Below are 22,424 nucleotides of genomic sequence, written 5' to 3' on the forward strand. Positions count from 1 at the left end.
ACATTTTATTTTTTCTTTATGTTTTGGTGGTAGTTTACTATAATTCAAATAATAATAATAATATAATACAAATTCTTGCAGGACTTTCTGTGATTTTGCCAAATAATAGCGACAGAACACACGTGTGCGACGAAGCGGTTTGCGGAAGTGACGCTCAATTTCTCGGACGTTCATTGGCCAAGAAGACCAGAAGCACCGGCCTTTATTATGACGACACCATAAAATTGACCAATAAGATGTCGCGACTCTGTTTCACAACACGCCATGGAGAACTCGTTATAAAACGTAGAACGCGGCAACTCTCGGCGTTTCAATTTTAATAGTTGACTGCGCGTAGAGGACCGCGGAGCCGGTACCTCTGTAAATTCAACCGTTTTATCAAAAACTTTGATGGCGACAAAAGGTTTCAAGTACAACGCTGCCGATAAGGTAACGCTTGTTTAGAGCCGAGTTTCAAAGGCCGCTTCGCTTCGAGTGTGATTCTCGACAGCTTTGACGACTATAAAACGTCTTGTCTGGTTTTTATAATGTTGCTATCATAAACAAAAATGCGAATAAAATTACGTCTACTGGACAAATTTCATATTTACAAATACTACAGAGTGATGTCATGTGAGCTGAATGTACAGTGTATTTGGAACTGGAACTCTGATAAACACTTTCTAGAGTAGACTAAAGAATATAAAAACAATTTCCTTCGGAAATTTGCCAAATGATGTATGAAGGTTTTTGTTTCTCCTTGTGTCACTCCTAACTTTTAGCTTTGTATTATTTATATTTACATGGATAGTAATGACATTTATTGAAGCTATCTTTTCTTTATCACTGTTCTGTACTACATTGGTGTTAAAGTAAAACCTACAGTGTTTAAGTGGTAAGGGGGGAAAAGTGTACATTTGTTGTTGTTCACCTGGCAGGAAATGTTGCCAATCCAGACGAATGGACTCCGGAAATCATCTCGAACCGCCCCGGCTTCCAAGCGTCTTCGCTACTCGCCTCCTCTTTCTCCTGCTGCACCACGACACAAAAGTAAGGTGAGGTTCAATCAACATGACCTGCAACAAACAGAATGAAGGCAGTTCGGTACCCAAACAAGGTACAAATGCACCAAGATAATCTAAAAAAAAAAAAAAGGTTCCAGTGTAGTTCTGAATTGTTAAGGTTGAGCGAAGAAAGAAAAAGCATCATCTTTGTTTCATTTTTGTCCAACATCTTTAGAAGCGCAACATGGTAAACATACAACGCAAAGAAAAAGAGGACTCTTCCGATGATGAAAATAGTGACGGAGATGTCACAAATGTAAGTATCGATCAAATGGATTCAATGTTCATAAAACCTGTGCACAACGTTTGTTGTACGTTTGTCACGACAGGGTAAAGGACTCTCGGCGTATGAACTGGAGCGTCTGGAGAACATTAAGCGGAATCAAGCCTTCCTCTCCTCTATCAAGCTCCTTCAGGTAGATCTCACGGTCATCTCAATTTTTTTTCTGCGTGGTTAATCCTTGGTTTGTGTCCCTGAAGGCATCCAAGGACTTAAAGCAACTGTCAGCAAAACGGCAGCCATCACAGAGGGGGCTGCCGAGGTATGACAACTATTTTCATTTGGTGTCTTTATGATTTGTTCCCCGATTCTGTTTCAAATCAATAAAGGTTTGAGCGAGTGTAGCCTCGTTGCATCTGCAATGCTCCTCTTTTGTGGTGGCAGGTCACTCCCAGTAGTAAAAGAAGTCCTCCCGCCTCGAAAGTCCCTGCGTCTCCAAAACAAACAAGCAGAGGTCCTCACTCTTCCCCCTGAACCAAGAGGAACAGATACCGGAAAACAGGTTGAGCCCCAAAAGGACTTTCTTGCACTCTACCTCCACTGTGTCTTTTCCATCGTCCGATGTGAGTTGTTTTGAATGTTTTCCCAGCACAAGAAGCCTGCAGGGCCTCTACCTATCGAGCCAGTCAACATGGCCGAAGGAAGCAAGCTACCGCCTCAAGTTCTCCAGCTCTGCTTAGAGGTAAGGACGCCAAAACAGGGTTGCAAAAAGGCTGGAAAATGTCCAGCAAATTCCATTGGGAATTGGATTGGAAATGTATTGCCTTGCACCCAAATGAATATGAAATAGAAGTTAATGAAATTTACTTTTCTCCTTTCAGGTGTCTTCAGGAGAAGGAAGAGTGGAACGTGATTTGAAAGAGTACGTTATTTTTATATTTTTACTCATGCGGTTCCAAATTGGCAAAACAAATACTGAGAAGTCAACTCTTTGTTAAAGGTACTGCTCTTCACTAAAGAAGATGACAATAAGTGAAGCCCGGGTGGCCAAAGTCGTGACGGGCCGCATTTTCTCAGCGGCCTTCCACCCTGCTTCCGCGAGTCTCCTGGCCGCCGGCGACAAGAGTGGCCAAGTGGGGCTCTGGAGTGTGGTGGGTTTTCTTTTCATTATTTTACATATGTCGGTAACATTTGTGTTTTTCTTTTTGACCAAAGTCTGCTCTCCTTTCCCTCTGTGATCCCTCCCTCAGGGTGCCGACTGGGGCAACGACGGCGTTCTGCTGTTTGAACCCCACGCTCGCCCGGTGAACTGCTTGGCCTTCTCCAAGGCTCAACCCGCTCAGCTGCTGACTCTCAGCTATGATGGATCCCTGCGCTGCATGGATGTGGAGAAGGGCGCCTTAGATGATGTGAGACATGTTTTAGTCCCTTTTGAATTTGAAGTGGGGAATCAATCGGAGATCGGCTCATATTTGAATCTCACAGGTGCGCTGTACGGAAGTGTATGTTGCAACAGGTCTGTCTCGACTGTGTTTGCCTGCCCGTCTCACAATTTGGAGGGATTTATGAAATAATTGTGCGTTTAGGTATACAACATGGAAGACAACCTGAAAACCTTCGACTTCCTGTCACATGATTGCTCGACGCTCGTGGTCGGGCACTGTTGTGGAAACGTCGCCATTGTGGACCGGCGTACACCAGGGTAGTGTATCGTTCTGTGCTGCACGTGTCTCTCTGAGGTGGTCATTTAATAAAGGTTATAACAAACATTCCTATGGCTGAGCAGAACGTCACACGAGTCTCTCCACTCACTGGACCCAAAGGTTCTACGCTGTGTCAGCGTCCATCCTGTACAGCAACAATACTTTGCCGTGGCTGAGAGCAGGTGCGGACGGTCGACCGACGTAACGTGCATGTGTATCATATATATCGTATGTTCGTCATTGGCACGGAATTGATCTTCAGGGGTGTGAACATTTACGACGTGCGGTGTTTGATGACAAACAGCCAACCAGTGTCCCAGCTCCAGGGTCACTCTTTAAGCATATCCAGCTGTTACTTCTCTCCATGCACTGGCAACAGAGTGGTCACTTCTTGTATGGACAACTACATCAGGTGCGTGCTCGTCGTCACATCCATCCATCCGTCCATCCGTCCTGTACTTCATACAGCGGAGGGCTCCTCTCATGTCTTTTTTTGTAAACAGAGTATATGACACATCTGCCATGATCACCGAAGCCCCGCTGCTGACATCCATCAGGTACGTGTGTCCTTGGCGCAACGCATAACAATGCTGACTCAGCAACCATCATATATACTATTTTTACATTGCTTGGCTTAATGTTTATGGCCTAGAAGTGTTTTTCATTCAAATATTTATCAAAATGATGACTTCACTGCTTCATTTGCACCAGTTCGTGATAGACGTTCTGAGTCGACTTAAACCGATGATGGGAAAACTAAAAATATAAGAAATATGTCTGGAGGGATGAAGTGTGGTGATTTTCCTCGTTTTGGTACCCTTAGCAACTTGGTCAATGTTGTCAGTGGTAGAAGATGATTTATTTTGTCCGCAGCCATGACATGAGGACGGGCCGCTGGCTGTCCAAACTGTCGGCCGTGTGGGACCCCAAACAGGAAGACTGCCTGTTGGTAGGCAGCATGTTGAGGCCACGAAGGATGCAGGTGTTCCACGAGAGCGGTCGCCTCATGCACACGTTCGTGGACGACGAACACCTTAGCACGGTGCTGTCCGTCACTGCCTTCCACCCCACCCGAAACAGCATCCTGGGCGGCAACGCGTCGGGACGCCTGCATGTCTTCTCAGATTAAAACCTCGCCACCCGTTTCAGCGATTACGTCGGTGGCAATCGTTCAAAGATCAGAGTTTAAAATAAGTTACGTTTAGCAGAACCTAGTCCTTTATTTTTGTGTACCTTTTTCTAAATGAATTTTATACCAGTGCAAACAAATGTTGATGTTTGTGGTACGGTGCATAGGTTTCAAGATATTCTTTTAAACCTGATCCAATAATTAGCTGGCGTTCATTTCAAGTGTGACAACCTCAAGATGGCGCTGTCGACATACACGCTCACCGGGCCTCAGTCGAGAGCGCTGGTTATCACAAATTCCAAGATACTTAAGTCACACTAAAAGTTATTTATCAAATTTTGTTGTGGTTGTACTGTGTCGATCATTCAACATTTTGAATAGTTCAACATCAGTCTCCACGTAGTATTTGTGGTTGCTTAAAAGGTTTTGAGTCGTTCTCGGGAATTAATGTAATTACTGTTGACACATTTTCAAGTATGTTACTGGTCAGGCTACACATTGGATTATAAAATTAAGTGTTCTCTTTCCTTGAATTTGGTTGATTGGCCAAAATGTTTACCTCACGCTACTTGTTTTCCCTTGTTTTGGTTGGTCGTTTTACATCTAAATAAATACATGACACAACATTGCTGTCTGTTCCAAACAATGACTAAGATCGCAGTCATTGGCACATGTCAAGAATATATATTTATTCATAAACAGAGCACAGCAGTCTTCAGTTGACTCAATCTGTCTGGTCAGGAGGCAATAAATGTAGAAGACATGCTTACAGACACTGTCCAATGTGCAGCGCCATGATGGATCGGAAGACGCACGTGCTGTAAGATCATACCATCAATCATACTATCTGCTCTCCACAGTGACATGATGAACAGCAATCTGCATTCAAGAAAGAAGTCCTGGATTTGATTTGCTACCGACATCCATGGTCATGTGTCCGCTTCAAAACTTGCAAAGTAAGTCCACGAAGGGGCAATAAGCACAAATGAATTTGAATAACACTACAGAAACAGATCCTTCACACATGCATCCACCGGCCGGCCTTCTGAGAATCATCCAGTAACTGCAAAAAAACCTCAAATCTGATGATTAGGCTTCAAAACCCACACTATTGCTCTTTACATTGACATAATGAAGCAAAAATGTAAACCTAATGTGCATGGTTGAGCGCTCAAATTTTTGGTGGATACTGCAAAATCATATTCAGACTAAACTTGACAACGTATCACTGAATACATTAGGAGTTCATATTTGCTGACTTCAATTCGTTTATGTTGTCAAAATCAACCCAATGCTTGGTGACAAGGTAGAGCATTTCTACTCTTGGTGCAAATGATCACTTATGACATCATCGCTGACTCATGACAGGACAAAAGTAATGGGACACCTGGCCAGTTCATTCTAAGTGCTGAGAACAGTTGCTGGGGTTCCTCTGGGAAGACTTTCTACACCAAACACATACAAGTAAACCTTGCGATGTGGGAACAGAAACATTGAAAGTTTACTATGAACAAAGAAAGATGTGAGGTGTCTCATTGTATTTTCCATTCCTATCATTGCATTCATGACACAATTGATGATGTTTTCACGCTCGCTTAATCTGAGGAACGAAAGACAGTTGTTACAAATTTAAGTACCATTTTTTTTTCATTTATCCAGTCAAAGACACTGCAGGCTAAGGCTAAAGCAACAATGAACACATTTCTTTGGTGTGGTGATAAAAGTAGCATTACAACAAACAAGACTTATCTGAGGCTCTATTGCGAGTCCATTCAAAGTCTCTACAGCGTAATAATGAAAAAAAAGAAACTTTTACCTAATAAAGAAAAGGCTGCTCTTCTACTCACCTGTGCACATTACAATGGCTGAGTAGTACTATTGCAAGTTGACAAGTCAAACACTTGACTAGCTGTTACACAAGATGTTTGTACAGTACATTGTACTGTATTCATGAGCATTATTTGGCTGCTAATTTGAGCTAAAACTTTCATCAAAAGTCTTTGGATGATAAAAGCGAATGGCAAGAAGTGCACAAAAAAGACTAATATTCGCCAAAATCACTTTAACAGTAGTGCTACATTTATTATTATGACATCCCGAATCCCTTTTCAACACATGGAAGGTTTTTAGTGCCCCAAATAAAATTAAATTACGAATTTGAATGAAATGTAATTTATAAGTTAACTGATTTCTTTTTCAAATTAAATTTAAAAAACGCCTTATATTTTTACATTTGTATGTATTTCACTGTGGCACAAAAAAAATCCTTCCTGCTACACCAAAAATGATCATATAATTACCATTAACAAATTACTCTTCACCTCACACTTTCTCTCACCCTCAATGTCTGCTTGAAATGAGAACACAGCATCACTTCGATTGGCTTCCGCAACATTGTCTTATAGCTGTTACCTATCCTGACAATCTCCAGTATAAGAGCTACGACTAAAATTATGGACAATAATGTTCCGTTTCGATTGACACAGTCAGAGAGGCATCCCTTTATTACTAAGTTTATGTTGTGTTAACCCCGACCCCCACAACAGCGCCCAAAGAAAGGCATCAATTGTGTTACGCAAAAGGTCTTTATAACCCCCTACTTAATTGTTAGGTCCTTGAAAGTCTCAATCCAAATTGATCATTATATCTTCAAAAAAAAAAAAAAAAAACTAATTTCCAAATATCATTTGAATTGGATGGTCACTATACTATAATTTCATTCGTGAATTACATTTCGAAATAATTGAAATGGACGTTGTGAAGTAAAATAAAAGTGATCCCTGCCATAATAGCAGATGAAAAGAAAACATTGGACAATCCGTGGCTTGTGACATGGGGATAGCTAGGAAAAGGATGGCCATCTTCTTTATCTCGTTTTACTTGCTGACGAGGAGCCCTCCCATCCATCTGAGCTTACAGGCGAACCAGCGCCTCAACGGGCAAAAGTACTCAAAGTGAAACTGCTGGAATTCAGGCGTCGTGCGAATGTCTCTCAGGAAGGCGATGTCCAGGTCAGACTCTGTCAGCATGATGAGGAGCAACAGAAGAGCGAAGAGCAGTCCGATGGTCACCAGGAAAAGGCGCAGAACACTCAGGATGAACTTGTGCAGCTCCTCCACATCACTAGGGGGCGACGGTCGGCTTTTAAGCACCCGCGGAGCTTTTCTCCCGGCTCTTTTGTCCGTCGCTCCTTGCGATGAGCCGGCGTCTTTGTCGTCGGCGCTGTAGGTGGTGCCGTTAAGGTGCATTTCCATCCCGCGTTCGGCCACGGGTGTAGGCAGGACGCTGTCCGAGGGGCTGTAGGTCTCGTCGGAGATGACCGCCGATGCGCTCGCCTCTCGGCCGTCCACCGTGTGGCCGTGGGAGGGCAGGAAGGAGTCACCGTGGGAGAGGGAACGCACCGGCGTGGAATGTGCGCTGTCACGGAGGGACTCCAAACCTGACAAGATGGCAAATGGGACGCAAAAGCTGAATCATAAAAAAACGAAAAATATATTTGCCTGTGCTGCGGTGACACGAATGAGTCTGATGAGTATATCCTTATACGGATAGAGGAGATGTTGGATTGACTTTTAATGATCTTCTTAAGAAACCAATCAATGACTTCACGCACCAAAGACGCGGAATTCTATTCCAAGAATAAATGACAACAGCAACAAATTAAGCTCGGAAAATATAACAAATAGGAAAATCTCCAAGAGGTCCAGAAAAAGGTTACCTGGACGGGCATTTGTGGGTACAGCTAGATGGACAGGACCCTTGGACCTCTGTCCTGGTGCAGGCCCTTCCGTGAGGGAGGGGAAGAGCGGAAGAGCCCCCAGAGCCTTGCCCATCAATCGGGGTCCCAGAGACAAGACGCGCACCTTCACATCGCGATAGCAGTGGTTGACCATCCGCAAGTGAACGTTCACTTTGGTCTCGATGCGGATCAGACACTTGACCATGGTTGAAGGTGAGCGGTAAGACCTTGAGGATTCCCGTCTTGCCTCCAAAAATGTTCCGTGATCGCAGCTAAGGATCTAAGCGACCATCCGCTCGCGTTCACACTACCAGCTCGAGAGCCACAATCAGACTGACGGAAAAGACAAGGCCCGGGAATGTGGTCCACTCCAATCCTAATCCCCCCCGCCCTTCTCATGTTAACCATGACACACTCAGCAGGAGCTATATTTAGATAGTGAGAATTCCAGCGCAGACAGAGCGACATGACAAAACACCCGATAGGGATCCGATTCAGTTCAAGGTCAGATCCTAATCGGGACAAAACAGCAGTGCAGATGGTCCAAATTAATTAAAGAGGACATGCTATGGAAAACTTGACATGGAGAATTCTTCAGAGGCAGAATCTCCAGAAGTTTCTGATTTTTCCACAAAACATCACTCGATTTATCGATTCTTAAATTGTTAGAACAAGAAGCCCCAAAATGGAATGTGCAAAGAGCAAAATACACGCATGGACAAATCGACACTTTTAAAACCTTCTTGGAATAGTTCACCACCCTACTAGCGCATTTATACATGTGTGAGTGCTTTTTTAATTTTTTATTATTACCCTCCATGATGGAGATGTGCACCGCTCTCCGTCGTGTCCTGGGCACGCTCGTCAAACGTGGGCCGTGCGTGATGGATGGACAACTCCTGCTTGGCACCATGCCCGCCCTGGAAACACATAACACATTCCACAATCTAACCAAGCAAACACAAACCAATCACAAAATAGAAAACCAAAGACTCTGAATTCTGACCTGTGGATTTCAGGTGGGTCCCTTTTAATTTTGGCACTTTGTTCCATCACCTCCTTTGCAACTTTTCCACTGCAAAGACACATTGTCATATTCATATTATATATATGATCAGCTACGCTACATATAGAGAAAAGTTTCAACCCCACCTGTATCTAAAGCGACTACCCTTGAAGAAGAGATTGCTACTGGACACTGTGCGCACTTGACTGGACTTCTCTAACCTGATGGAGAAAACAAACAGTATGAGTCATTATGTCTTGAGGACGTTAAATAGTTTCTTTAGGTCCTGCGACTTACTTGTAGAAGGCTTGGTTCTCCACGCCACACTTCCATAGGTGCTTACAAGCTTCAGGTGTGGGCGCAAAGTAAGTCAGTATGATCTTCTGATCCTAAAACACACGCCATCATTTCATTTTTAATGACATCAAATCTAAAGATGATCAACATTTGCATCTCGTACCTCGGTTTGATTTGCATAAATATGGAATGTCTTGGCTTCAAACTTCAGCTTGGTCACCTCATCCCTGACAACATAGGAAGATCCAAGTTTGTATTCACGATGGTTCTCCATACTTTGTCGACAGGTAGTTGCACTCACCAGGTAAGGATATGAATCCTCCTGTTCCCTTGCAGAACAGTGAATCCAAAGGGAGTGAAGGCCAGGAATGCTGGATTCCCAGATACATCCTGACACCAAAAACATGACAATGAATTGAAATTTCCGATAGATTTGTTGTCGGTTCATAATCGCAAAGTTACGTTTGTTAAGAATCAGGATGAATTTGAGATGATGCACACCTTGCATGGATGCGGGTCCACGCCATAGGTCTCCAACATCTGAGCCTTTTGGAGGAAGTTGAGCTCTGACGTTTCAGGACTTTGACCTCTGAAAAAAACAACAAATATCCTCCGGCCAGTCAAATTTGTCAAGAGTGTACATGGACAGATTTGTATTTTTCCATTGGTTAATTATACATATACAAAGTTAACTCAAATTATATTTATACAAATCCTAATTGTCCAACTTTCTGAAACGTTCTCAGCTTCCTTGAGCACACAACTTTTTTGAATTTGCCGGTGTCCATTTCACTATGTCTGTAATCTGATGCATGATCCATAAAGGTTGACGGGCAAAGGCTCTTACTTTGATGACAAGGTTAAAGTTAACATAAGCTGCTTTAACCTTCTCCGTATATCATGTCACATCTCCGAAAGCGTGGCAGGAGTGACGCACGAAGCACATTGACTTCCAAAATATTCACTTACATCAGCTCTGTCTTGTGGATGTCGGCAATCCGCCTTTCTAACTTCTCAGAGTGTTTGGGGAAGAATTGAAACTTGGAGCTGTAACCTTCCGGATGTTTTCCAGGGTCATAGTCACCGATTTCAGCTGGTTAATAGAATCAAATCGTGCAAACATTATTTTTTTCACAATTTTCACAATTATTTTCCTTCATTTGTTTACCAGCTAGCAAACTTGGAATGCTCATTACTGCCCCCTAAAGGCCTAAAGTTGTTACATATTAATGTTTTGACAATTTGTTTTGTTTTCCACTACTTAAGTCTTGTATACACTTGTATGACTCCTAGTTTGAATTAATTCAGCCATATGTGTTACCTTGTAAGATATAGGCAGCCAAAAGAGCGGCATCCGAGGTCTTGCACAGCAGGCGGCCATGGTAGAGGTCCCTCTTCACCTGCAGGAAGACCAGATATCTGCAGCGTGGAAGAACACAGGTTGGAGCTGTTATTATTATTATTGCAGTGATTAACTTCTATTTGTGCATTTTATAAGCTTGACGTGGTTGTCCAATGGGAGACTGTTCATTAAAGTGTTTCTTTCCAAGCTGAAAGGTCATCAAAAGTGCACGTATTAAACCTTTTTGAGTTGACTTTCCTTTAATTATTTTTGCAGGCTTTTATTGGTGTCACCGAAGTCAATTCAAGTGGGCGAGCTGCTCTCCCTTGTTGGCGCCGTCAAAGCAGAGCCAAGCTGTGAGTATTGTGTGAGATTTATTTGTGGGCAGGCGGGGGGAGGGGGGAAGCTCAGAGGCTCTGTGCATCATTTGTTAAATTGTCAGGTAGGCCTCAGAAAGGGCAGCAATAGAGAGGCTACTATTATAGACACAACATAGACAAAAGTATAGGGACACATCCCATGTCAAGTTCAAACAAAAGCAATGATCGGTTTTGCTTTGCCGTATTTGGGTTCATTCCAACACCGCGCCAATATTGGAGTTAATCTAAATTGTATGTTTGGCACCAAGCCACTATCATTTATCTAAAAACTCTTGTGCGCTGGGATCATTTAATGAACTTAATTAGAAGTCTGAAAGGCAATGGCCTTTTATAATCATGCAGGGTACAGTTAGATAGAGCCAACTGTGCTCGAGACAATGAAACAGCGCAGCGTGAGCCACATTCATACTTTAATAGAAAGTAAAAGAACATCTTAGAGGTAGGTACCTGCAGGAAGAAAACACATCGCAAGAATAAGTCGTTATTCACCCACGCCGTTTTATCAAGCAACTTTAAGTGGATTTGAGAAAAGCTCCACCGCGAGATGGAACCAGCGAGGCGTGAAAATGTCGCATCGCTCTAGTTCAAATGTGCATTCGTGTGAGAAAAAAGCGAGCTGGCATGCAAAGAAGACGTGTCATCTCCTCATGTCCTACCTGGTGATTTCCTCCCGAAGGGCGGCGGGGTCAGGCGGGTAGAACTTGACACGCAAGCACATAGTGAAAGGAGGCTGAGCTATAAAACATCACAACATAGACACTTTTAAGACTTTTAGTACACACAATTTCTTTTTGTGGCCCCAATATTCTCCTATGTTATTTCTGAGTGAATGAAAGGAACACATCATTTATCAAATACTCACATTTCATTTGTTTGGCAATGGACTTTGAAAACTCCAACCAGTGCTGCAAGGTAGAAAGGAAATTTTATTTTATTATATTATATTTTATATAAGTATATATATATATATATATATTTTTTTTTTTTTTGTTTGTTTTTTTGTTTTTTTGTTATGATTTATGATTCACCCTCTGCTTGTCGGGGTCCACATATCTGATGCCGAAGTAGTCTTTCTCCAGCAGGTTGAGGTGGTGGCAGATGAGGTCAAACAGGTACTGCCCCTTTGCATCCCGCTATGAAAGAATGGCACACATATTTATTTATGCACTTATTTTAAAAGAACATTATGTATGGCTTTGTAGACAAACAGTTGGGATTCTGAAATCCATCGAAAATTAAATGAACCAAGTCAATCTTTTATATCTATATCTGAAAAGTTGTAACCACCATTCTGTATTTTGCCAAATTATGATGTACAAAATGGCTAATTTACACAAATTAATGGAGTGTACTTGCTTTCTATACTTAAGGCTCATCTGCCACAAATCAATGTTTAATATGATCAATAAAAGAATAGACAGCAACATAACAACGTTTATAAAACATAATGCCAGGCAATACATTTTAGTTTGATTGCGTCCAGTATGTTTTTGTGTTATTTTTATGGGAGAAAAGGGCCACCAGACACTGTTTAAATATTTCACCATCCTCCGGGGAGGATTATGAGGACGATCAAATATTCATATTCAAGCAGCAGCCATCTGCGACGCCTCGGCTGCACCAAAAAGTAGAAACAGAGCCAAGGTACGAATAAATGAGAAAAAAGTGATACTCCATTCTTTGGCTCATTTTTGCGTCGAGAAGTTGAAAATGCAACAAACGGTTCAGATAATTAATGAATGTACTGCAAATGTCATGATTTAATTTTAATTTTAGGAGAGAGTGCTGAATAACATGCCAAATCTTGTTAAAGGAGAAGCTACCAGCTAGTTTGCTGATTGAAAAAAAATGTCTTATGTTAAGGCTAAAAAAAAAGTAATATACTTTGTCACAATATTTACCATAAATCTAAATCCTGATTTATGATTTGATGACATCACAAACACACACATAGCCCAGTGATTCTGATTCAGATTCCGAATTGTACGACAACGTGTCACTGGACATTTTCTTCTCGCTTCTCTGTGGTCTTTGCTGCAAGACTACATGGAAGAAGGAAGGCCACCTCGTCAGCGTATCTCTTTGTCATTGTCACAGCATCCTTATTCACTACGACAGACCTGCTGACTCGGCTAGCAGCGGAAATACATGTGCACATGTACGGATATAAACACACACACACACACACACACTCACACACACACACACACACACACACACACACACACTGAGTTGTAGTATTTCCACAGCAATTCCACCGCATTAATCTCCTTCCCCATCTGCTGTTTACACTTGACACCAACAAACTCCTTCTCAGCTTCTCATCACTGCTCCAGAGCATTTCCTCCTGAGCACTAGCTACAATTACTGCATGTGTGTGTGTGTGCTTGTGTGTGTGTCTGAATCATTACACCCTTGTTCCTCATGGCTGTAAATAAAACAAAAGTTATTAGCCTATTAGGGAAATCATCCACAACGACCTGCACAAAACTTGTCTCTAAAGTAATTAAATCGAAATAAAAACTCAGGTCTTCCACTTGTAGCAGAGTGTTGAATAATACTAGGAATGTACACTTTTATCAATTTTTTTAGACTTACTTACTGGGGATGATCCGATAGAGATGTCGGTACTAATAAAGGTGTCCCGATACTACACACCGATACCACAAGATATATCATTTGAAGATAGGAGCGATGTCAGTTGTGTGGAAATAGGCAAGGTGGATGATTAGTTTTACTCAGGCTCCCGTTAGAAAGCCGTGCCGGATCCAATTTTACAGAAAAATCTTCCTAACATAATCATTTTACCAATTGGTGGTTACATGACTTTAAACAAGGGGCAGCACTTGAAACCTACCAAAGAAAAAAAGATGAGTCAGCAGCATTGAGCAGTTCTATCCGCCAGAGTCTTGAGTTAGAAGTAGAACAATCGGGGGGAGAAAAAAAAAATGTCTAAGGCCATTTGGTACTGGTACTGCTTTTTTATTACAGCCATAAATAAAAGTCATAAACCAAAGGATAAAAATAAACTAGAATCGGACCAAATGTTTTTTTATGCTGTTGTTTTGTTGTTGTCAGGCCTCACCTCGTGTTTGATTAAATATTGAGACCTTGGGAAACACCACATCAATAAAAGATGGCGTCATTTTTTTTGAAGCTGCAAGATGAACATTTCAGAAAAAAAGTCAAAGTCAAGGGTCGGCTTCTCATACTTTCGCCTTCATGGCATCCTTTAATAGATTTCTATTCTGGAGTTCTTTTCAATCTCCTTTTGTATGTTGTTGCAGTTCTGCAGTTCCCTTGTGCCATTCTGTCCTCGAATCTCTTTTTACTTGGCTGACAATAAAATGCCATCCCTGCAATTGCTCCCTGCCAACATTTTTCTTTTCTTTTTTACAGCCACAGTTTGTTCAACCAACTGTCTTTTTTTGTAGGAAACATACAGAGCCAAGTCACATTCATCAACGCCAATCCGACTACCGACTAAATATCTGCGTCGAAATGTCACGACACACCAAACACAACCTTGTATGTCATGAACACATTTTCATAGAAGGGCCTTGACTTCAGCAGCCATTAGAGCAGCCTCGAGCAAGCTTTTGTACCAGCGCGGCATTGAGCTGTGACACCACAAACATGGCTTTGCGCAGTGAAAAGTGCCAACGGTCGATACTGTCACCCTGACTGAGCACCTCAGCGGGTCAAGCGCGTTACTGATCACAGCCCGTGATGGCGCTTGGCGCCTCGCATTTGCTGTGTTCGCATCCCTCCCGCCGACGAGTATTTTCCGAAGGGCAGCGTGAAGTTTCGGATCCGAAACGCTGCGCTCAGCTTTAAAACGCTTTTATTTCATCAGCCACTGACAAATGCTATGCACACTCCTGGCAATGAAATCGCACACTTTGCTTCCTCCTCGTAAAAAAGATATATTATTATGAGGGAGCCTGACAATGTGGCTGGCTGCATGAATGGAGGGCAGGTTTTTTCCAAATACTATATATTTTACATTTTCAGTAGGATTGTATATTGAATATGTAACATGTGTGTTGAATTTCATTTAAAAAAAAAATATATTTTTTTTTATGAAATTTAACATATCAATGTTTTGAATTTCATAAAAAACAATATAATATATAATATAATATAAATATTAAAATATATACATATATTTGTTTTATTTTTTAATGAATTTCAACATACATGTTACATATTCAATATACAACCCTACTGAAAATGTATTTGTCGAACCAAATAATATTGTGTCAATTACATTTTTAAAAAAACACAAATATAATGATATAATTGATAATAATAATTATAGAATTGAATGTTTTTTTTTAGCAATGTTACAAGGAACAGTTTCCAACATGCGACCTATAATGAGGAGTTTTTTCTTTGCCAAATCATCAGCCCTCCCTCCAGTTTTGTCACGCTACTTCCCCCGACTTGAGTACCATCCATCTCTAGTGACAATGAGTCCAAACCAACTCTTCTTACTGGATGAAAGTCTCATTTCATCACATCAATATAACCCAGCCTGCAGGATCCCATTACAGTGGAACACCGCTTGAGCCTGCACTCACTCATTGTCCCACTTGTCAAAATAGAGAAATTCATAATGTCTAAGATGCTCTGTAAAGCTTTATTCAACCTATCAAACCAGGGGAACAAATTCTCAGTCATCTATTTGCCACCTCGAGGCTATCCAGTATTATGTGCAACATAGAGGCAGTGATTATTTATGCTGAACATTCTGAGGTTATAATCCAATTTAGTGCAGATGAGTTCTTAATCTCTTTACGTTCCACACAAAAAAGGCACGTTTTTTTTAAAATATTGCATATTATATGATATTTGATTTCTGAATGATGCCATTTTTCCTAATCAAGTGTGAGTCCAAAAACATGAAATGCAATTTTTTATCTTCATAGTGGACCTGTCTAGCGTCGAAAAGTGAGCAGCAAGCAGCCAATTAGTTGCAGAGCTTCATCGAGCCAACGAGCGCACCAAGGTATTGTGTCATGATGGAGGTATGAGTAGTAATTGATTATTCTGCCCAACCCTCGTATTGTCTGTCCAACCATTGAAGATGCATAGCGACTCCTTGAGTTTAAGAAGAACTTTTGAGACGTGAATATTTTTGTGTCGGCCTGCGTGTTTTTGAAGTGTGACCTAGAAAACGCCTTCTGATAAATTTGCGTAGCAGTGCAGCGAACGAACAAAGGGAGCCTGTTTATGCATTTGTGCACAGTCAGATGAGATTCTAAAGCCGATGACTAATTAATGAGCTGACTCGTTTATATACATGACTGGGGAGAGCACCGCAACGTTGCATGAGAAAGCATCAGCAGAAAACTTCTTTTCAAACATGCTTGTTTCTTTAGGGAGATAATTGGGAAGCCCTAATTGGACTAAAATGGGACATTATTTTCCATTTTCTGTCCATGTTGGAGGGTTAGCGTCGTTTTTGTCGTCGAGCACGGCGGGAGAATTTTCCTCCTGAATACCAAATAATCATTCTGATGGTAAAATAGCTCCTGAGTGGGCACTCATTGTGGAATGACTCACGTTTAAGGTGAGCTATCTCACGACAAGTATGGATTCCTAAATTCCGTGAGGCCTTCACAGGACTATATAAAAGCTCACAAACAAAATTGATAGCTATTAGCTTAATGAAGTGAAAATGCCAACCAAGTGGATTTTACTGTGTTCTCTTTCCAACAATCCACAAACACGCCTTCCATTTCTCGGCATCCTCACATCATCGTCGGCTCAGTGAAGACACTCAGGAAGCAGAGTGAGGTTCAGCCAAGCAGCAAGGTCACCGTGACCTCTAGTGAGCGAGTAAATGATGCATCTTGGAGAAGGGGGAGGGGTGAGTGACTTCTATTTTGGTAACTGTTAAAACACCATGCGTGTTTTAGATACAAGATAGGCGGGTTGCTTTTGGCGGACCATCTTTCACAGGTGCCCCCTCCTGCTCTCAAAATGGCTATTAACCCCAATTTAAAACATGCCAAACGCTTTAAGGCCCACCATCCCAGAGGCGACCGCTAAACTGGGCCAAGAGAAAGCGACAAGGGACGTTGACTTCATCAATTGAAAGTTCAGAGTGAGGTTATTAGCATGCACGGAAGCGAGCGTGCGCGTGGCTGCCGCAGAGCTCGGCCAAACAGCAGCCTGACGACAGCAGCTGTGGAGTAGTGATGCAATAATCTTGTTACCATGGAGACCCGAGGTTCCCAAAAAAAAAAATCCAAGGACGGTGGAAAGTCACTCTGCTTGTCTGGCTAGGCAGGGACACTGCTGAAGCCATTCCCATCAATATGCTTGACAAGCTGCATTTTCACGGCCGAATGTATTTTTCATCGAATAAATTCCATGCACGGTATAAAACTAGATTGTCCATGCGGGTCGGAAACTTGGAATTAGCATTCAATGCCTTTCATACATAATGGATTTACTCATGTTGTTTGTAGGTCTCTGCTCATTTATGCTGGCAAGCCAGACTAATGCTTTAGGGATTGCTCTGGTGGGGATTCATGCGCATTTCTGAGGCGGGGCAAGGAAGGAAACAATCGGTGAAAAATATACGTATTGAAATAAATGCTTCCAGTGCCGTCGGCTGCTGGGGTTTTAATGACCCTATTAGTTTTTATTTATTTTTAAATTGAGTTGACTCCAACAAATGTCAAAGGGTATGTTAAACTATTGCTAGATCAGTTTGAAGTTTTATGATGACCGGAACATATGATTTAAATTTGTATTATTTTCCAATTTTATGCATTCTTTATATACAGGACTGTCTCAGAAAATTAGAATATTGTGATAAAGTTTTTTTTATTTTCTGTAATGCAATTAAAAAAAACAAAAATGTCATACATTCTGGATTCATTACAAATCAGCAGAAATATTGCAAGCCTTTTATTCATTTCATTTTTGTTTTTTTAATTGCATTACAGAAAATAAAGAACTTTATCACAATATTCTAATTTTCTGAGACAGTCCTGTGTGTTTATTTAAATAAAAAAAATAAAAAAATCCAGGTAACTGCTAAAATTTATTTTCCAGCCAGTACGTTGAATCCCGCTTCCCTCCGTGTACAGATAAGCACGCCTGAAAGACCAAATTGAAATCCATCTAAATGAAATCTCTAAATCTCCTGGCTTCTGTGCCTTCTGTGCAGTGTGCTGATTAAGATACGGAGAATCTCCAGCAGCTTTTTAATGTTGATTTCCTGCGATTCGAGTATATCGGTCATTAGCATGCGGTCCACCTCTGAGACGTGTAAGAGGAACAAAGAGTCCCCGCTGGACAGCTCCTCTTCCTCCTTTTAATTTACAGACACTTCACATGGAGAAAAGTGCACAGCATATACTAAATGAGATCTGCAAATGAGACAATGACGACCACAGTTGGCTGCTATTGGAAAGACGACGGGCGGCTTATCGAGGAAGAGTGCTTAATATTCCATGCACATAGAGTTGCTCCACTATAGCAAGTGTTTAAAAATAGACCACGGTGCACTGAGCTAATGGGACTGGTGTTCTGGGGGGCTCAGATAGGGCTGAAAAGTGAGATGAATGCTTTGCATGGCCAAACCAGAAAATCATTTTCTCCAAAAACAAACAATCTGAACGATGCCGTGACAGGCTGTCTGCTTGTAGACGTGGCTCCATTTTTGACTAATATCAATTGGTCATCATTTTCGGAAAGGCTGATTTTTACAGCTCTCGTATTGGCTCTTATTAGATTGTAGATGTGTTTTGTAATTGAGTTTCATCCCAAGGCCTCATCACATGGATGACATGTCAATGAGAAACGTTCAATTACAATTACCGTAGTTTCCGCACTATAAGGCGCACCGGATTATAAGGCGCACCTTCAATGAATGGCCCATTTTAAAACTTTGTCCATATATAAGGCGCACCGGATTATAAGGCGCACCTTCAATGAATGGCCCATTTTAAAACTTTGTCCATATATAAGATATATACATTTGGCCCGCGGGCCGGACTTTGGACATGCCTGCTGTAGCGGCTCAATGTTGGTAAGGCGCACCTGATTATAAGGCGCACTGTCGGCTTTTGAGAAAATTTGAGGTTTTTAGGTGCGCCTTATAGTGCAGAAAATACGGTACACACTCAGAAAATATAATCACATGACTACCTTATTATATTCTTACACACACACTATTTCCAGTTCAGTGGCAAAACACTTCTATATTTCTTGGACAATACTTTTTCCAAACTTTTGTCCAAACAAAGTCCTGAATCCACTTTGTGCATGGCAACATGAATGGCACAACAGGAGGGCTACACACCGGTGACTAGACCCACCTCTGTGAAAACAGCCCCTTCTTGGTAATTAAATATCAGCAGCACAGCCCTGCAGGGTTCATGAATAACACATGAGCGCTGTGTCTGAGCTGTAAGTTCAACACGGCCAGCTTCCAAGTGGCAGACAACTCGCCAGCCACTCCTCTGATGCCTTTGGTGCACACTAAAAAAACTCTTCTGCTCTTCAAGCCTTATTATGCCTTCTGAGAAGGAGCTCAGGCTCCGCCTCCTCATGAGTCCTCATGAGACAGACACGCTTGGACTGGATGATAGTCCATCATTTGAACACACGTGAAAGAAAATGGAAAGTGAGCAATGTGAAAATGTCCACTATTGTTACTTCATAAAAATACATCAAAATTATATATTTAAATGAAGCGTGAAGAATTCAACTGTTTTTGTGACAATTATAATTTTTTTGCTTCAATTCACCGGCCGAAAAAAATGAAAAACTTTCAGGACAAATCTTTCTCGACTTTATAACTCCATTTATTCGAATGCGCTGGCTCCCCCTGAGATGTTTTTTGGACACCAGTGCTTGCCTGACTAGATAGTTTGAAAGCAAGTTTATGCTAAATTTAGCCATTATCATTAATTTAGTGCTGAGGTAAAAGCAACACAGACAAAAGGAGCAGACTCTTGTATGTGCGCACACACACACAGACACACACTGTGCCATTTCACTACTGAATGCTCCTCCATCTGTGAAGGTTAAATCTCTCCTCATTCCACAAAGATGACAATCTTGCGTAGACCGTATGTGTACTAATTGAACTAATTGGGCCACACTTAGCACATTTTATTCTGGGCCACATCTCCCACTTGCGCATCAGACATCACATTTAACCAGAATGACAAAAATATGTTAATACTGCTTCAAAACATTGATTGACAGGATGACTTATGAAATGTGAATAAAAGCTGCAGCCTCTGTAAACAAGCGCAACAATTTGCTAACATTATGAATCCCTCTGTGTAAAATTCTGCCCTTTCCTATGATTTCCCATGATGGGAATAATTGGATACGCACAGAGAAATTAAATATTTTCCCCTGTTGTGCTGTCTTGGGAAAAGTGTTGAATCGGCAAATTTTAATTTCCAAACTTAGGATCTTGATTAGATGAAGCGGTCTCTAAGTACTAGTTTAATTCCAAATGGTTCTTTTCAAGTATTGGATTATTGTATCCCAGAAGAAGCTATAAGGAATGCTGGAAATAGAATGGAAAGATATATCGGGACAGAAATAAACTGTCGGGTGAAGACCTGAGATTCGAACCATAACTGTGGAAAACATTATTTTCATTATTTCCCTTTTTTACATCAAATTGAAATTTCATATCCTTCACACTTGTTGATAAATGGAGAGTTGAGGTGGAGAAGAACTTGAGGTGACTTCAAATAAACCTTTCAAGAATCCCCAGAGGAAAAGCACTTGAAGTTGTCAGTGCTTGAAAGGCTTTGCTTTGCCTTTGCTGTCACGTTACGACGTTTGAAATAAACGTGTAGCACCGCTAGCCGCCGTCTTTGTGTGCTGTCATCATCTCTAATTCAGCAGAGAAACGGAATCCCTAAATATCCGAGGAAGCTCCAAAACGCATCATGTGACTTTCAATCGTGAACTCTAATAACTTCCCCTCACTTCTCTGCATCTTCACCACTTAGGAACACACGTCTCGTCTTCATTCACGTCAATACGCTATTGATTTTCTCTGATGCGTCAAGTGCAAGGAGGAACGAGGAACGCTTTAAGATAAGGCCCCGAATAAGTGAGTACGTTTGCGTCGGATTGAGTATGCGCCATTATTTCTTGTTAATGGAACGCAGAAGCTTCTTTGGAAACGCATTAAAAGTGCATTCACAACAGCCTATTAAATACCACAGCACAGAATCTACAGAAAGGGTCACTAACCTTTTTGAAACTGAGTGATACTTTTGGATAAATATGAAGTTGTACACACAATTTGCAAATTTGTTCAAATATAATTAACGCCAGATGACGTCAGACATGATTTTTATTTGGAAATGAGGCTGAGAAAACTCTTGGCCAACTAATAGCCGTGAAAGTATTAACATTACCTATCAAGAAAGGCAACAAACATCAATATGCAACATTTTTTGCCTATGAATCGCTTCATATGTTTACATTGTCAAGTATTTATTTTTACAATATTCCTAGGAAATCACACTGTTCCATCACTGATGTTTAAAACACCCCAGACTGGTCGCCATCCAAGTCCAAGCACGCAATCACACTCATATGGGCAATTTAGAGTCTTGGGCGGAGTCTGTTTGGGGAAAGTAGAAAGAACCTATAGAGTAGCCTACCCAGACCAAACCCATTCAATGGAAGCAGGACAAACAAACTTGATAAATAGCCAAGATTTGAATCCCAAACATTACAAGTGTGAGGCAGACATACTCACAACTCATTCAAAATGTTGGCAATCAATTACAATCAAATTGCAACACAAAACTCATCTTTGTGTTCCTTTCCAAATTGATTTATGTAGCCAACACACCTCATGAAAAAGCAAATTACCTAATCCTGCATGATAATCCTGTTTATTCTAAAACAAAAAAAGGCTGCATGTCTCATTGCCTCTGAGCTGCAATGACATGTTCTAATTGTTGCATGCGGTTGTCAGCTTTGGCAGTGTCCAACATTGCTGCAGAATGCTGATGGGATGTCCACACCGGTGATGTCATTAACCACCCACCCCCGATTATCCTCAGACTGACTGTCTGATACCCCCCCTCCCAAAATCCAAGTCTATAAAATGCTGGCCTTGTTCAAATAAGGACGTGTTGCTGCACTGCACTGACCTGAATGGTGCAGGTGTACTCGGAGTCGTCCAGCAGCCGCACGGTGCAGTTGCACTCCCGGTCCAGACTCCGGATGCTGCTACTCATCAGTCTGCTCAGCATCTTCCCAGCGGTCTGAAAACCGGACCGGGGAGGACGACGCGTGGCGCATGCATGCGAGTTAACGACGCACCGTGCTCCAGCACCTGGTCGGCGGAGGCGGCCGTGATGTGCGCCGATGGAGCATCTCCGACTGGCTGAGTGAGGAGTAGCATGCACGAGATTGGAGGTGCTGGCTGCTCAGTGGTCCTCGCTAAAGTGTCACCCCCTCCCTCCTTTTTTTTTCTTTCTTTTTTTTAACACCACACCTTCCCCTCCTCACCGTGCTACGATTGAATGCATGCCTTTGCAGCCGCTGATAGAA

General features: G+C 41.7%; 2 protein-coding genes across 2 annotated transcripts; one reads left to right on the forward strand and one right to left on the reverse strand.

The window, feature by feature from the left end:
- The first annotated feature begins 248 nt into the window (after positions 1–248).
- On the forward strand, positions 249–4,721 carry wdr76 (WD repeat domain 76). Its single transcript, XM_037247474.1, has 15 exons — positions 249–429; positions 918–1,034; positions 1,219–1,299; positions 1,373–1,459; positions 1,524–1,585; positions 1,708–1,825; positions 1,913–2,005; positions 2,145–2,185; positions 2,264–2,414; positions 2,514–2,672; positions 2,850–2,965; positions 3,050–3,148; positions 3,229–3,378; positions 3,470–3,523; positions 3,840–4,721. The coding sequence occupies exons 1-15, from the start codon at positions 391–393 to the stop codon at positions 4,093–4,095; spliced, it is 1,623 nt and encodes a 540-aa protein (XP_037103369.1). The 5' UTR covers positions 249–390; the 3' UTR covers positions 4,096–4,721.
- A 38-nt stretch (positions 4,722–4,759) lies between these two features.
- Positions 4,760–22,329, reverse strand: LOC119120508 (FERM domain-containing protein 5-like). Its single transcript, XM_037247473.1, has 14 exons — positions 22,022–22,329; positions 11,888–11,992; positions 11,722–11,764; positions 11,516–11,594; positions 10,459–10,556; positions 10,107–10,230; positions 9,639–9,726; positions 9,439–9,527; positions 9,301–9,364; positions 9,138–9,229; positions 8,987–9,061; positions 8,841–8,909; positions 8,648–8,754; positions 4,760–7,534 (listed from the first exon to the last, which is right to left on the reverse strand). Exons 1-14 carry the CDS (start codon positions 22,121–22,123, stop codon positions 6,972–6,974), a joined length of 1,698 nt encoding a protein of 565 aa, XP_037103368.1. The 5' UTR covers positions 22,124–22,329; the 3' UTR covers positions 4,760–6,971.
- Positions 22,330–22,424: the final 95 nt, after the last annotated feature.

Source organism: Syngnathus acus, chromosome 3 (genome assembly GCF_901709675.1).
Source record: "Syngnathus acus chromosome 3, fSynAcu1.2, whole genome shotgun sequence".
In the NCBI taxonomy this organism is placed as follows: Eukaryota; Metazoa; Chordata; class Actinopteri; order Syngnathiformes; family Syngnathidae; genus Syngnathus; species Syngnathus acus.